General features: G+C 40.5%; 1 protein-coding gene across 5 annotated transcripts in view; it reads right to left on the reverse strand.

The window, feature by feature from the left end:
- The window catches only part of SPART (spartin), a 36,828-nt gene extending 22,945 nt beyond the window's left edge, over positions 1 to 13,883 (reverse strand). The window contains exons 1-2 of one of the 5 annotated variants that reach the window (XM_017854134.1): positions 13,178 to 13,435; positions 1,613 to 2,424 (exon numbers count right to left, since the gene is read on the reverse strand). In XM_017854134.1, the coding sequence (XP_017709623.1) occupies positions 1,613 to 2,422 (810 nt within the window). In that variant the 5' untranslated portion in view covers positions 2,423 to 2,424; positions 13,178 to 13,435. The other 4 variants (XM_017854135.1, XM_017854138.1, XM_017854137.1 and 1 more) reach the window with 4 other exon arrangements.
- Between the last annotated feature and the right edge of the window lie 1,277 nt (positions 13,884 to 15,160).

Raw genomic sequence — 15,160 nt, forward strand, 5'->3', positions numbered from 1 at the left:
AGTATTTCTGCCATTAACTACCCCATCTCCAGTTGCTAAGGACCCAAAGATTTTTTATTTCCATCGTTACAGTGCAACACTATTAGTAGAAATTGTTACAGCTTTTATCATCCCCCACTACAAACCCCAACCAATAAGCCTACTCTTTTTAACCTTAAGGCTCCTTTCCTAAAATAATCTACAGGAGTCACAATATTCTTCCTCCCAGTATCAAATATTTCCTTTCTTTTTTTTTTTTTTTGAGACGGAGTCTCGCTCTGTCGCCCAGGCTGGAGTGCAGTGGCCGGATCTTGGCTCACTCCGCCTCCCGGGTTTACGCCATTCTCCTGCCTCAGCCTCCCGAGTAACCGGGACTACAGGCACCCGCCACCTCGCCTGGCTAGTTTTGTATTTTAGTAGAGACGGGGTTTCACCGTGTTAGCCAGGATGGTCTCGATCTCCTGACCTCGTGATCCACCCGTCTCGGCCTCCCAAAGTGCTGGGATTGCAGGCTTGAGCCACCGTGCCCGGCCCAAATATTTCCTTTCAATAATGCCCTCAAAGTATCTCCCTCACACATCCCCAGTAAGCCTCAAATTGTCTTTAAACAACTTTCAAGTTGACTCCATATAAAAACTATGTAAGAATCAACAGAAGAGTACACCAAAAGAGAAAATGATTAGAGCTAGCCCGTGCTATTACTAAACTACATTATTTGGACTGTGGACAAAACACCTGCTTTGTTTAAAAAGTGATCTTTCTTCAATGCAAACTCCTTTGTTATACTCAACATATACTAAGTCCTCATTTCAAGAACTCATCTTCCTATACCTACATCCAATCTTTTAAAATGTGATTGTCACTGGACCACTATCTTCAGAATACCTCACTAAATCCACAGCAATGCCCTGACATCAATCTTTATGTAGCACTCTTTACTCTTGGACCAAGTGCATTCTGGTAAATTTCTCTGCTTGGACTGTTGGACCTACATCTTAAATTATCACCACAGACTCTACTTCTAAACCAGGGTCTCTCAACCTTGGCATAGTTGAGATTTTGGGCAGGATAATTTTTTTTGTTCATGAGGGCTGTCCTGTGTAAATGTGTGGCAGCAACCCTGGCCTCTATCCACTATGCTAGTAGCAATCAACCTCCAGTATGACCACCAAAAATGCCTCCAGACATTGTCAAATTTTCTCTGGGGAGGCAAAATTACCCCTGGCTGAGAACAACTGTTCTGGACCATGAGCTGGGTCTTGCCCAGTTCAGACCCTCAGCTGAGTCTTCACAACATTTGTGAGTATTTACAGCTATACATCCACAGGAACTACATAAATCCCTTTTCAAATTAAACTTACTAGGTTTCTTCTTCAGATAAAGAATTAAAAGTTTAAGGATGACCACTCTTCTCAAGTTTTATCATCACAAACTTAATATCAAAATAAAACTATTAATATATCTTAAAAAAAGACTATAAAACACAAACATGTTTAAGGCTCATAATTTCATGGAACATATTTAAAACAAAGAATTTATTATCTTTTGCACTTATAGTGCACACATAAACATTAACAAAAATGATGTAGTCTACATGTTTTTCAAATTATGCTTTCATTTTCCTTTGGCTTACCTGAAGAAACCCAGGAGGACGGTTTAGAACCGAATCAAGAGAATTATCCAAAAACCTCACAATTCGAAGGTACCCAGGATACGAAGGTGCACTAACCTCCCCCGCAGGATTTACAAAAAAAATCTGTACTCCATTTGGTATCAAAATCAATTCATCTGCATCTAGCCCTAAAGTCTCAAGAGGCGGCGGCTGAGAATGATTCCTATAAAACTCTTCTCCAACTGATGAAAACTCCCCAGAATCTGTTCCAAAGGATACAGTGTAGTGACCTTCAGCAGCCTGAGGAGTATAAGCAGGAGGAGCTTCTGCTGGACAACTTTGTGATGGTAAAGAGAGAGAAGCAGGTGCAGCAACTGCCCCTGCACTTGGAGTTGAGGTGTTTCCATCTACTTCAGCATGCTGAGGAGCTGAACTAAAAGACTGAGGCTCTGGTAATTTTTCACACATGTCTTTAGGTGGAAATTCTGGATATAACTTGGGCACCTCCTGAAGATCATTCTGTAGAGAAGTGGCAAGACCCTTCTCTAGAATTTCCAGCCTGGTGCGTACATTCTGTAGTGTTTCTTTCATTTTCTGTTGCATTTGTCTAGCAGATTCCCACCCAGGGCCTGTGTGTTCAGACTCTGTTGATGAAATGCTGATCCCTCTGAGCAGGTGTCCTATTCCTTGCTTATAGTAGTTCTTTGCTTCTTCCTTCTGACCTAATTCATCTGTATTCAGACCTTTGTTAACAAACAAAAAGGCCTTCTTATATGCTTCTCTGATGATCTTAATTTCAGCAGGTTCTCCATTTTGTGGCTCTTGCTCCATTTCTGCAAAATTGGAAACATATTTAATTATCTTGCTTAGCTATTGTTTACTTATCATCTATATCTCCTACCTGAATATATTTTAAGAGGACAAGTGCCTCGCTTATCTCTGTTTTGTTCACTATTATACTATCCTTTAAGCCTGCTATCAGGTCTGTCATAAAAAAAGTACTTAATATGTATTTGATGAATGGATAAATAAATGAAAACTCTTGGTCCAAAATACCTTAATTTAAAAACATAAGAGAATAAATCAGACTACATCTATTACATAATTTTCTTGTTCTAGTTTCTTATAATAGTTTCCTATCATACATATGATATGTATGATACATCATATCATACTGGACACAAACATTAACAAAATGATGTAGTCTACATATATTTCAAATTATGCTTTCATTTTCTTTGAAAATGAATACATTTTGTATGATGGTTGAAACAAGAATCTCATTCTAAAACTCATTATAATATAAATCCAGATTATATCCAGCCAATAAAAAATGAATTGAATCACACACTGGGGAAAACAGAAATGAGAAAAAAAAATTTGAATGAAACTCTGTTATCTGATTTCCACTTAAAGGTGGCAGGCAGGTTACCCCACACAGCCCTGTTGCTTCCCCAAATCCTACTAAGATGACTCTAGAAAGATTATGAAAAGGAATCACCATTTTTTCTTAGTGAGAAAAATATATGAATAGGTACTTCACAGAAGAAAATATTTAAAAAGCATCTGAAAAGGTGTTCAACATACTATTCCCTCAGAAAAGTGAAACTAAAATCGAGTGACACCAACTAGACACTTACCAGATGGCTAAAATTTAAAAGACTGATTAGTGCTAAGTGAAGACAAGTGCAACTCTTCTACCTTGCTGGTGAAAGCTGAAAAATGATACACCATTTTGGAAAACTGGCAGTTTCTACTAAAGCTAAACGTTCACCCACTCAATGACCCAACAATTCCACTTGCAGGTATATAACCAAGAGAAATGGATGCATGTGCATGCCAAAGACATGTATGGCAATATTCACAGCAACTATATTCACAAAAGGCAAATCCTTAAAACAACCCAAATGCTTACTCATTCATACAATGCGATAATACACAGAAAAAATTTTTAAACCTGATTGCCTGCAACATCAATGAATCTCACCAATTCTTTGACCAAAAGCCAAATACAAAAGACTTCATATTGAGACCACATACTATGATTCTATATGAATGAATTAAAGAATGGGAAAAACTTGTCTATGATGATATAAATCAAAATAGTGCTTATAGGTAGAGGCTAATAACTTTGCAGGTACAGGAGGGAATCTCATGGCCTTTGGAAATGTTCTCTGTTGATCTGAGTGATGACTACAAGGGTGTACAGTGGTCCCCCCTTATTTACAGTTTCACTTTCTGTGGTTTCAGTTACCTGCAGTCAATCATTATCTTAAAATATTAAGTGGAAAATAACAGAGATAATTAATAAATTTTAAATTGCACATTCTCAGTATCATGATTAAATCTCTTGTTGTCTCTCTCTGTGCTCCCTGAGGCATGAATCATCTCTTTATCCAGGGCATCCATGCTGTCTATGCTCCCCTCCCATGATCACTTAGTAGGTGATATGGTTTGGTGATGTCCCAACCCAGATCTCATCTTGAATTGTTATCCCTATAATCCTCAGGTGTCAAGAGAGGGACCCAGTGGGAGATGATTGGATCATGGGGCAGTTTGTCCCATGCTGTTCTCATGATAGTGAGTTTGCACACTATCTGATGGTTTTATAAGGCAGTTTTTCCAGCTTCTGCTAGCTCTCTCTTTCCTGCCATCATGTGAAGAAAGTCTTTGCTTCCCCTTCGCCTTCTGCCATGATTGTAAGTTTCCTGAGGCCTCCCCAGCCACGCAGAACTGTGAGTCAATTAAACCTCTTTTCTTTATAAAGTACCCAGCCTTGGGCAGTTCTTTACAGCAGTGTGAAAACGGACTAATACAGCAGCCATCTTGGTTATCAGATCAACTGTTCCAATATTGTGGTGGTTGGATTCAAGTAATTCTTTTTACTTAATAATGGCCCCAAAGTGCAACAGTAGTGATGCTGGCAATTTGGATACACTGAAGAGAAGCTGTGAAGTGCTTCCTTCAAGTGAAAAGGTTAGTTTTCAACGTAACAAGGAAAAAAATCATATGCTGAGGATGCTAAGATCTACCATTAAGAACATATTTGCTATTCCTGAAATTGTGAAGGAGCAAAAAGAAATTATGCTAGTTTTGCTGTTGTCCCTCAAACTGCAAAACTTATGGTCAAAGCATGTGATAAGTGTATTAGTTAAGACGGAAAAGGCTTAGATATGAACAGAAACATGTTCCAATTGAAAGCAATGGGGTTCCACACTATCCATGGTTTCAGGCATCCACTAGGGGTCTTGCAACTTATCTCCCTTGGATAAGGGGTGGGGGGATATACATAAAAATTATTAAACTATAAATTTAAGATCAGGGCACTAGATGTATTTTATGTGATTCCTTAACAAAACAGATAAATAATAAAGCCATAACTCACAAGGACAAATAGGGAGGATGAAGCGTCAACAGTACTTGGTGCCAAAAAAGGAGGCGGACAAGTGAAAACTCCCAAAACACACTTGAGAAAACAGATGCCTTAAACTGTCAGTGGGAAAATCAGAGATGGAGCTGTACTTACATCACATCAAAAACCTCCGAAAGCGTAAGAATTGATGGAATTCAATCTTCCAGTGGAAAGGAAGTAGAGGTACAGCTGAAAAAGAGGACTGGTTGAAAGCCTGTTTACAAATTAGCACCCTCAGATCTTTCCTACACCAAGCACTCAGGACACTGTTTCTCTACAGCCCTGAAAGACCAAGTGCTTTGATCTACAAGACTGTAAAATAAAGTGTGGATAAGAAACTATCAGGCAAGATTAAGGGTAAAAACCAGAAGCAGGGGGATTAAATGAAATATTACACATTGATTACTGAGACCAACAGCCTTCCTCCCCACAACTTGGTAATTAGGAGTTCCGGCTGCCAGGTACCCCTCAAGAAAGGAGATTGGAAGTTACCTTCTTGAGGAATCTGATCACCACCAAGAGGAAAGACACAAAGAATAGTGATAGTGAGTGTTTCCCAAGGAAAACTGTCCAAGCAATTCACCGTTCAGAAGCCATAGTTGATAGGTTCTACGCACAGAATCTCAGATCAGCTTTCTAGTGCTTCATTCACTCACATGCACACACTCACACACAGATACACACAGAGCCCAGGATCACAAAACATGAGGCAAATATCCAGTATAAAAGATTAAAATAAGAGCAATGTAATTTGGTTGAAATGGACAATGTGCAAGAAAAGTAAAACTTACCAAAAAAAACCCTATCATTTATATCAACATAAAGGAAAAGAAAATATATCCATAAAATAAAAAGTGGGATGCATGCACACTGAAAAAAGGATATTCAAGAGACAAAATGAACTCTGGGAAATTAAATATTTAAAAGCAGAAAGGAAAACTCAAGAAGGATGAGATCATACAATTATAGAAAATGCCCAGAAAGCAGAGCAAAAAGACAGAGATGAAAAATAGGCAAGAATAAATAAGAAAATTAGGACCCAGTCTATAAAGCATATCATTTGTATAATAAAACTTCTAGAAATATGGGAGGCTGAGGCGGGCGGATCACCTGAGGTCAGTAGCTCGAGACCAGCCTGACCAATATGGTGAAACCCCGTATACAAATACAAAAGTATTAGCCGGGCATCATGGCGTGCACCTGTAATCCCAGCTACTCAGGAAGCTGAGATAGGAGAATTGCTTGAACCCAGGAGGCGGAGGTTGCAGTGAGCTGAGATCGCACCACAGCACTCCAGCCTGTTTGACAGAGTGTGACTCCATCAAAAAACAAAACAAAACAAAACTCCTAGAAATAGAGACTAGAGAAAAAAATAAGGGATGAAAGGATTAAATAATTCATAGAATTTCCTAGAACTGGAAAACATGAATTTCCTGATTTAAAATGACCAAAAGGTTGGGCGCAGTGGCTGACACCTATAATCCCAGCACTTTAGGAGGCTGAGACAGGCGGATTGCTTGAGTCCAGGAGTTTGAGATCAGCCTGCCTGGGCAAGATAGTGAGACCATCTCTACAAAGAAAACATTAAAAAATTAGCCAGATGTGCTGGTGTGTGCCTGTAGTCCCAGCTACTCAGGAATCGAGGTAGGAGGATCACTTGAGCGCAGGAACTCAAGGCTGCAGTGAGCTATGATCGCAACACTGCACTCCAGCCTGGGTTGAAAAAGCAAGACCGTCTCTAACAAATAAAAGTAAATAAAAAGACCAATGGGCAAATTAAGGAAAAAAAGGGGACACTGAGGTAGGCGCATCACAAGGTCAGGAGATCGAGACCATCCTGGCTAACAAGGTGAAACCCCGTCTCTACTAAAAATACAAAAAAATTAGCCAGACGTGGTAGCGGGGTCCTGTAGTCCCAGCTACTCGGGAGGCTGAGACAGGAGAATTGCTTGAACCCAGGAGGTGGAGCTTGCAGTGAGCCGAGATCATGCCACTGCACTCCAGCCTGGGCAACAGAGCGAGACTCTGTCTCAAAATAAATAAATAAATAAATAAATAAATAAATAAATAAATAAATATTTCACACCAAGAAACATACCATGACATTTTAGAACACTAGGCTCAAAAGGATCATCTTTAAAATGCTTATACAAAAAAAAAAAAAAGAGAGAGAAATAAGAGTGCTAATGAACTTCTTGAAGGCAACAATAGAAGAAGGAAATTATATATTTAATTCATAATTCTGAGTAAAAATAACTGCTAAACCCAGCCAAGTGACTGCTCAGTTATTACATCCTCTGTTTGCTGGGTACCATGTTTTATGAAAGGAATCCCAAGACTGATGATGAGTTTCCAAGATAACAATCAGGCAAACACTCCAGGGTGGAGTAGGAGACAACAGAAAAGAATGTTTTAAGAAAGTAAAACTGATAGAATACTTAATGTGATTGTAAGCTCTGAAAAAAGATCTACACAACCGTGAGAGTATTCAGGGTTTCATTAGTACTAATTAAAAACTAAGGATTAACTCTAGGGAAAACGATGTTGAGCAAGAAATAAAAAGTAATCATAATGTACTAAACGTTTCAGTTTCCATTGGTGTCACGATATATACAATGAATCTCAATATAAACAAAATTATGGTACAATCATACTGAAAAGATGGGAAGATGGATGGATAAAAAGTTTATGTGCATGTGACAAAGGATGAAAGACATAAAACTTCATCTTTCCCACTGAGAAGTTAATGGACAATGCCTAAAACTGAAAAAGTACCACTATATTTGCACTGTTTAGAGTACAAAAAGACCAAAAGAATTAGGTGAGAAAATGATACAAGCTGACTTTGGGAGGAAGGGGTAAGATTTTTCTTAAATCTATGTGTATGACAGAAAATTTAATTACTATTACATTTAAAAAAGTAAATGGAAGCTTTAGAGTAACTATGTCGAACAGAACTGTAATGCAAGCCACATATGTAATTTTTAATTTTCTAATAACCACATTAAAAAGGTAAAAAACAGGTAAAATTGATTTTAATGATAGTATCTTATTTATCCAAATATATCAAAAACATTATTTCAATATGTAGTTAATAAAAAAACTTTCAGTTAAATATTTTAGCTTTCTTTTTTTGGTATGGAGTCTTCAAAACTCAATATGTGTTTTACACTGAAAAGATATTTCGATTCCAACCAACCCCACTGCAAGTGCTCAATATCCACATGTATCTAGTGGCTACTGTTATTAGATGTAGCAATTATTTTCCTGTGATCTCATGAAAACTTATGATAGAAGAATTTCAGTGATATGAAACTATTTTAGCAGCAATCTACACTATAAAGCATCACAGAAGCATCACAGAAAGCATTCATTAAAATTGGTCTAGCTTCCGATTAATAATATAACTATACTTTCTAACCTGAGAAGCCACTAGTCGGCCTTATCATGCAACAACTTCATGGTAGTCAACCGAATATATTCAGTAATGAATTTAGAAAATAGCATATACAATTGACCATATACAGACCCAGCTATTTGCTCTACCCCACAACCCCTATCAAAATTAACAATCTCTTCTCCTGGAATTCTATCCTGTTGTGTCCTAAGATTGCCACACCTTTCCAAAGAAACCACAGGCATTTTGTACTTTATCTTCCTCAGGATACAAGGAGGCCCAGAGTAAAACAGAAGAAAGACAGCAGAGGTTAAATAAGCTTCTGTGAGTTGATTGGGAACTTCACCAGCATCATTAAGTTTGTCCAAGTGACTTGAACAGGCTCTTGAACAACACTGTGACTTGGCACCCACTTTTGTGCTTCATACAATAGGACACCACTATCCCCATGCATCATTTAGAGTACTTAATATATGCGGGACAGTATGCTAGGTGTTTATCTCAATTCTTACAAACAATTCTTGAAGCAATATTACTATTAGCACTTCTTTGCAGAGAAGAAAATTGAAGTTTGAAAGCATTAATTGCCTTAGATCACCTGTTTTCTGAAAGACTCTGGAATTAAGAATTACTTTTACATTTTTTAAAGGTTATGAAAACAAAGAAGAATGTGCAACAGAGATCATATATGGCCCCAAAAGCCTAAAATATTTACTATCTGGCACTTCACAAAAAAAGTTTACTGACCCTGTACTAGTTTACAGAATTAAATAGTCTGATTCCTAAACAAATCCTCTAAATCAGGGTTTCTCAATCTTGGCATGGTTGACATTCTGGGTTGGATAATTCTTTGTTAGCAGCATCCCAATCTCTGTCCACTGGATGCCCAGGGCAGCACCCCTCCCCCATCCCAGTTGTGACAACCCAAAATGTCTCCAGACATTGCCAAACATATCTTCGGCAGCAAAATCGTCCCCCGCTGAGAATTACCACTCTAAATGGTCTTCAAACTGGGGACAAATAAAGTCTTCCATGGGACATACACCAACAACATGTGTAATTTTTTTTTTTTTTTTTGAGACGGAGTCTCGCTCTGTCCCCAGGCTGGAGTGCAGTGGCCGGATCTCAGCTCACTGCAAGCTCCGCCGCCCGGGTTTACGCCATTCTCCTGCCTCAGCCTCCCGAGTAGCTGGGACTACAGGCACCCGCCACCTCGCCCGGCTAGTTTTTTGTATTTTAGTAGAGACGGGGTTTCACCGTGTTAGCCAGGATGGTCTCGATCTCCTGACCTCGTGATCCGCCCGTCTCGGCCTCCCAAAGTGCTGGGATTACAGGCTTGAGCCACCGCGCCCGGCCCAACATGTGTAATTTTAAGAAAAAGGCTTCCAGATCCTTTACTCCCATGAGTACTCCTCACTAAACTGATCTGCCTGAGAATATGCCCACTGTTCAGTTATCATACTAGTTTTTATTCCCCGAGATCCTTTCACAATCTTCCACTTTACAAAATAAAGGCATATTTCTCACCCACTCCTATTCTTACCATGGTACACCACCCCAGGACGGAAAAGCCTCCCTACCAACAAACAGTAAGTCAAAGGGTTCAAAGACCCTCCTTTAACTTAGGCACAACTCCCACTATCCATTCCATTAAGAAACAGATTTCCAGTGAACTTCTACTTTTAATAATTATTCTTCATTAAAATCCATCAGGTGTTTATGCTATTCTGATCGACTATTTATAATAACTCAACCCAAAAGAGAAATTACAACTTACAGAATTAGTTATAGGAAATTTTAAACTTAGTTTCAATTTATATAAATATTGTTATTAAAGACATGTATCACAGAGATTAATAAAAGCTTTCAAGCATAAAATACATTATCTTAAGATAATATTCTGTGGGGTGGGGTGATAAAATAAAATTTTTTCAAAAGGAAGTGTGTAAAATGTATTTTAAAAATTGATGGTGATGGATATAAAACCACAAAGATGTGATACTCCACTGAATAGTTAAAAAGATTGATGTACCAACATTATATTAAAATGTTAATATCAATACCAGGTGGGAAATTGCATCCTTTTCAACTAACGCATGATGTAAAATGCTCTAAGTTAACCAAAAGTGTGCAAGAGGGACAGCTTTACAAAAACTATTTCGGGGCTCACAAGCAAATTAAAAGTACTGCTTTAAAAATCACTCACTACTATTATATATGGCAAAGATATAACGGACATGGTCTGTTTCTGGCCTTTAGAAGCACCAAAATTTGCTATCTTTTGTTAAGCTCTCTAAATGTGTCTGGCACTTATTCTAAGGTTATCCAATCCTCATTCTTGGAGGTTGGTATCTGATTTTTAAAATGTTTTACAAATATGGAGCAGCTTGCCCAAGAACAAGGTTAGTAAATGATAGATTCAAATCAGTTCATGGATCAGAAGACTATTTGTCAAAAAAATTAAATGAGCTCTTGCCTGTAATCCCAGCTACTGCACAGGCTGAGGCCGGAGAATAGCTTGGGCCCAGAAGTTCAAGGCTGCAGTGAGTTATGACCACACCACTGCACTCCAGCCAGCCTGGGTGACAGAGCAAGACCTTGTCTCTTTTAAAAAAAAAAAAAGAAAAGAAAATGAAAATGAAAATTAGATGAAATGTGTTTGATTCCAAATCTAAAAATCCTACTATGTTTACAAGTCAGCAGAGTGAGGGAAGGGTGAAGAAAACCCAGAGTGTCCCACGGTAGAAAGTCACGCGGTTTAAATCTTCAGTAGGTAGCATTTGAAAGCAGAAGCGAGGCAGAATGAAGGCATTTAGCTAGAAGCAATATTTACCTTGGGTATACCTTTATTTCTAAGCTTATTTAACATACAGTATGATGAAAGATTTCCTAAACAATGTGTCAATGGAGAGAACAAGATGGCTACTGAGAAAGAGGAGTGTGTCTGTGTGTAGGGTGGAGTGGGAGGGCTAATTCTGCAGGGTTGCTTTATAACCTTCCTTGCTGCATCTCCATCTTAAAGAGAAAAAAAGGTTACACAGAAAGAAGAGCCTGGATATCCAGAGGTTATATAAGTCTAATGGTCAATTTCAGTCTAATCTCTGGGGAATCTCAACACAGAAAAAAAAGGTTTAAATGAAAATATCACATTTTTATTTTGGGACTGGGATTTGCTATATATATAGCAGTCTCAGAAAATACATTTTACAGAAATAAGGATTGCAGAATGGTGACTTTTAAAAAAGCCTATTCTATTCCTAAGCACAATAACGTGTCAATCAAGTGTCCTGAAAAGATAAAAACCATTATCACATGATTTCACATTCAATTTTCAGTTAAGAGAAAATCTTTGAAATGACAATATGATGTATTAAACAGTACCTATACCAGTGTAACAGTCTTCAATAACAAACCAAAATCTGTTCCTAGATACCAGTAATTCACCTAAATACTAATTTGTTAACGTTCTAATAAAACACATTTATTTCAACACAACTATATGTATGTGTGTAGATGTCTTAAAAAATACCCAAGAGCAAAGGTAAAATTCTGAATTAAAATACCTATTTAGTTCGATTCCAAAACATTGAAAGTAGTAACACTCTCACTTCACTCTCAACAGTCAACATTACAAGCAGTCTTTAATAATACCGCATGTATCTCCCCAGAGCTAGCAGAAGTTGATCCAATGCCTACTTGGTCCTTTACCAAAAAAGCGGAGGGGGCTTTGTCTAATACCTGTATGCACCTCCCTCCGTAGCATCCCGCTCATTCTAGCTTGTTAGGGAAACCACAGACAACGACGTTTCAGAGAGTGCCACAGGTGAAGCCGACCCGAAACCACATTACAGAAAGGCTTCCTGTTTCAAACAGGTCCAATAAAGCCACGAAATGAAGTCTACGATTATAAATAACTGAGAATCAGAAAATATTTCCATATGGGTGCGGTCTTCTATTACTTTTTCCCCACTTTCGGAAATGTCAAAGAAAAACTGCTACATTCTTAAAGATGAGGCCATCATTTCATAGGCAGTAACAACCTGGAACGCAAATTCGTTAAATTATAATACAATAAGGCCAACCTCGAGGATCCTCGGTGGACTACTAGTGCACTTCTTTACAATTAGAAAGGGGAAAACTGGGTCAGCCCTACAGTCACGCAATAATGCCGCGTCACGAAACTACGAATTCCAAGAGCAACTTTTCTCATGCCCAGAATTAAGCCGGAGGGATCCTCCGCGCAGCTCAATCTCTAGGAAGCATGAAGGAATGTATTGTAAAGAGTAAAATCACGCGCAATCCATCCCAATACAACTGCAGTTGTTCGTGGGCCTTCTTGCAGAGAAAGGCTGCCGAACCTTGACCGGGCCGTGGGCGCTGCAGGAGGGCAAAAGACCACAGAGATCTGCGAAGCCAAAGTAAATAACGAGCTTGGGGCCGCGAGAATGATCCATAGCGATGCTCCGAAAGGACCCCGCGAAGGGAAGCGAGCGGGAAGGATTCCCTCCAATCTAACAGTCCATGGGTTAGAGACCGAAGGTTCCCTAAATACCACATTCCGGGGAAGGGACTGAGAACAACTTCTCAAACTATTCTCTCTCGAAATCGCTCCCTTCCTCGAAAGTTCCATCTCTGAGACTCGGAGGAGGCCCCGAACCCCTCCGCCCTTGTCCCGTGACCGTCGCCCGCTCAGCCTCCCAGCCGAGTCCGCCGGGTCTGGGGCGCCCACCCCGCCCACCCAGGGGACCGCGCAGGGGTGAACTCCCCCGCGCCCCACCTGCGCCTTCCAGACCTCGGGCGCCCCGGCGTCGCCACGAGATCTCCCCGCGCGGCCGCCGCGGCACTGGCCAGCTCCCGCTCCCTCACACGGGTCGCCGCTGCGCTCGCCGGGGACCGGTCCCCAGATTCCCAAGGCCTCTCGCGCGCGCTCGCCGTGGCAACTAAGACGTTCCAACGCGCGCTCTCGAACGCTCCGCGTCACGAGACCGCGCCGCCCCGCCCGTCGGCCTCGCTCCAGCCACCTGGACCGCAGCACGTCGTCGCTGCCGCCGCAGCCTAGGTCACGTGAGTGCCCACGCGCGCGTCTTGTCAGCGGATTCGTTGCCGGCCTGCTCAAACTAGGTTCTGCCCACTCTGACCTTCTAAATGGTACGTGGGAGGACGTCCGTCCCCTTCGAACCTAAGAGTCACCGTAACACTCTAGAAGGGGAGAAAAGGAGCGAGGGCGGCAGGCGAGTCAGCGGCTTCGCGCAGACCCCCCTGGGCACAGTCCCCTGCGGCCACGTCGGCTGCTCCGCGCCTGCGCAATCTCTTTCTCGCCCGCGAAACCGCGGCCTCCGGAGAGGCTAGAAGAGAGTGTGGGCAGTGAGCGCTTGTAGCCGCTAGAGGGAGCGCTGAGCACAGTGCGCGAGAGACAACAAAGGCTGATTGTCCCTTCAACGCCTCAGCAGCCTCAGCTTTATGACTTCTGTATCCAGAGCACAGTTAGTTTCCAAAAGCCCGCCTGCACCACGTGTTTTAAGTCTGGGTGTGTGTGTAAAGTCTATATCACTATCATAAAACTGTTAGTTCCTGACTCCAGGATACAAAGAGTAAAATCAAAATGAACATACTTTACCTTTCTTGACAAGTGTTTTTAAGTTAGTAAAATATTGTAGATGACAGACTTGTACTCTTCAATAGGCCTGCCTTAGGAAAAAAACAGAAAAAAGAAAAAGCAGTATGTATTTGCCCTGAGCAGTTAGGACCAGTTTTGTTGTTGTTGTGTTTTTGTTTTGTTTTGAGACAGTCTTACTCTGTTGCCCAGACTGGAGTGCAGTGGCATGATCTCGGCTCACTGCAACCTCCGCTTCCCAGGTTCAAGTGATTATCATGCCTCAGCCTCCAGAGAAACTGGAATTACAGCTGTGCACCACCACTCCTGTCTAATTTTTGTATTTTTAGTAGAGACGGGGTTTCGCCATTTTGGCCAGGCTGGTCTCGAACGCTGGACGTCAAGTTAGCCAGGCTGGTCTTGAACTCCTGACCTCAAGTGATCCGCCTGCCTCGGTTTCCCAAAGTGCTGGGATTACAGGCGTGAGCCACCGCGCCTGGCCTTAGGACCAGTTAAGTGACTCTCCTAAGGATTGCAGTGATTTATTCCAGATGAATTAATCAGATTAATTTAATCAAAAGTAATTAGTGATGGGGACCATTGGACTGGAAGAGGGTTTTAAATGTAAAACTGGGAGCCATTTGGTACTTCCCTCAAATCTCAAAGAGGTAGCAGTCAGTCATCCTATAAAGCAAAACCTGTTAGAGGGGAATATATTAATACAGTGGTTTCAAATGATTTGCTCTTATACCCCCAAAGGAATCCCCGAAGACTGTGACTGTTTTCTTACTTCCACATTTTTGGATTGACCATCACAATTTCTCATCTGATTTAAATAGTTACAAAAGAAGCAACTTCTGTTTTATTGTAAATTATCATTTTAAAATAAAAGTTATGTAACTTTTAAATGTAGCCAGTGGAATCTAAATACCAATTTAATGTCTAACATCATCAATTTTTAAAACTATGTGAACAAGCTTTTAACAGAAGGAAATTGTACATCATTTCTTTTCTTCTTGAACTCATATTTCCATTCTATATTGTGAAATTGTATCCCACTATTTCTTTAGTCTTGCAAATATTGGCCAGGCTTGGTGGCTCATGCCTGTAGTCCCAGCTACTCCAGAGGCCAAGGCAGGAGGATCGCTTGAGCCTAGGAGTTTGAGA

This window comes from Rhinopithecus bieti, unplaced genomic scaffold (genome assembly GCF_001698545.2).
Source record: "Rhinopithecus bieti isolate Rb0 unplaced genomic scaffold, ASM169854v2 scaffold_35538, whole genome shotgun sequence".
NCBI lineage: Eukaryota > Metazoa > Chordata > Mammalia > Primates > Cercopithecidae > Rhinopithecus > Rhinopithecus bieti.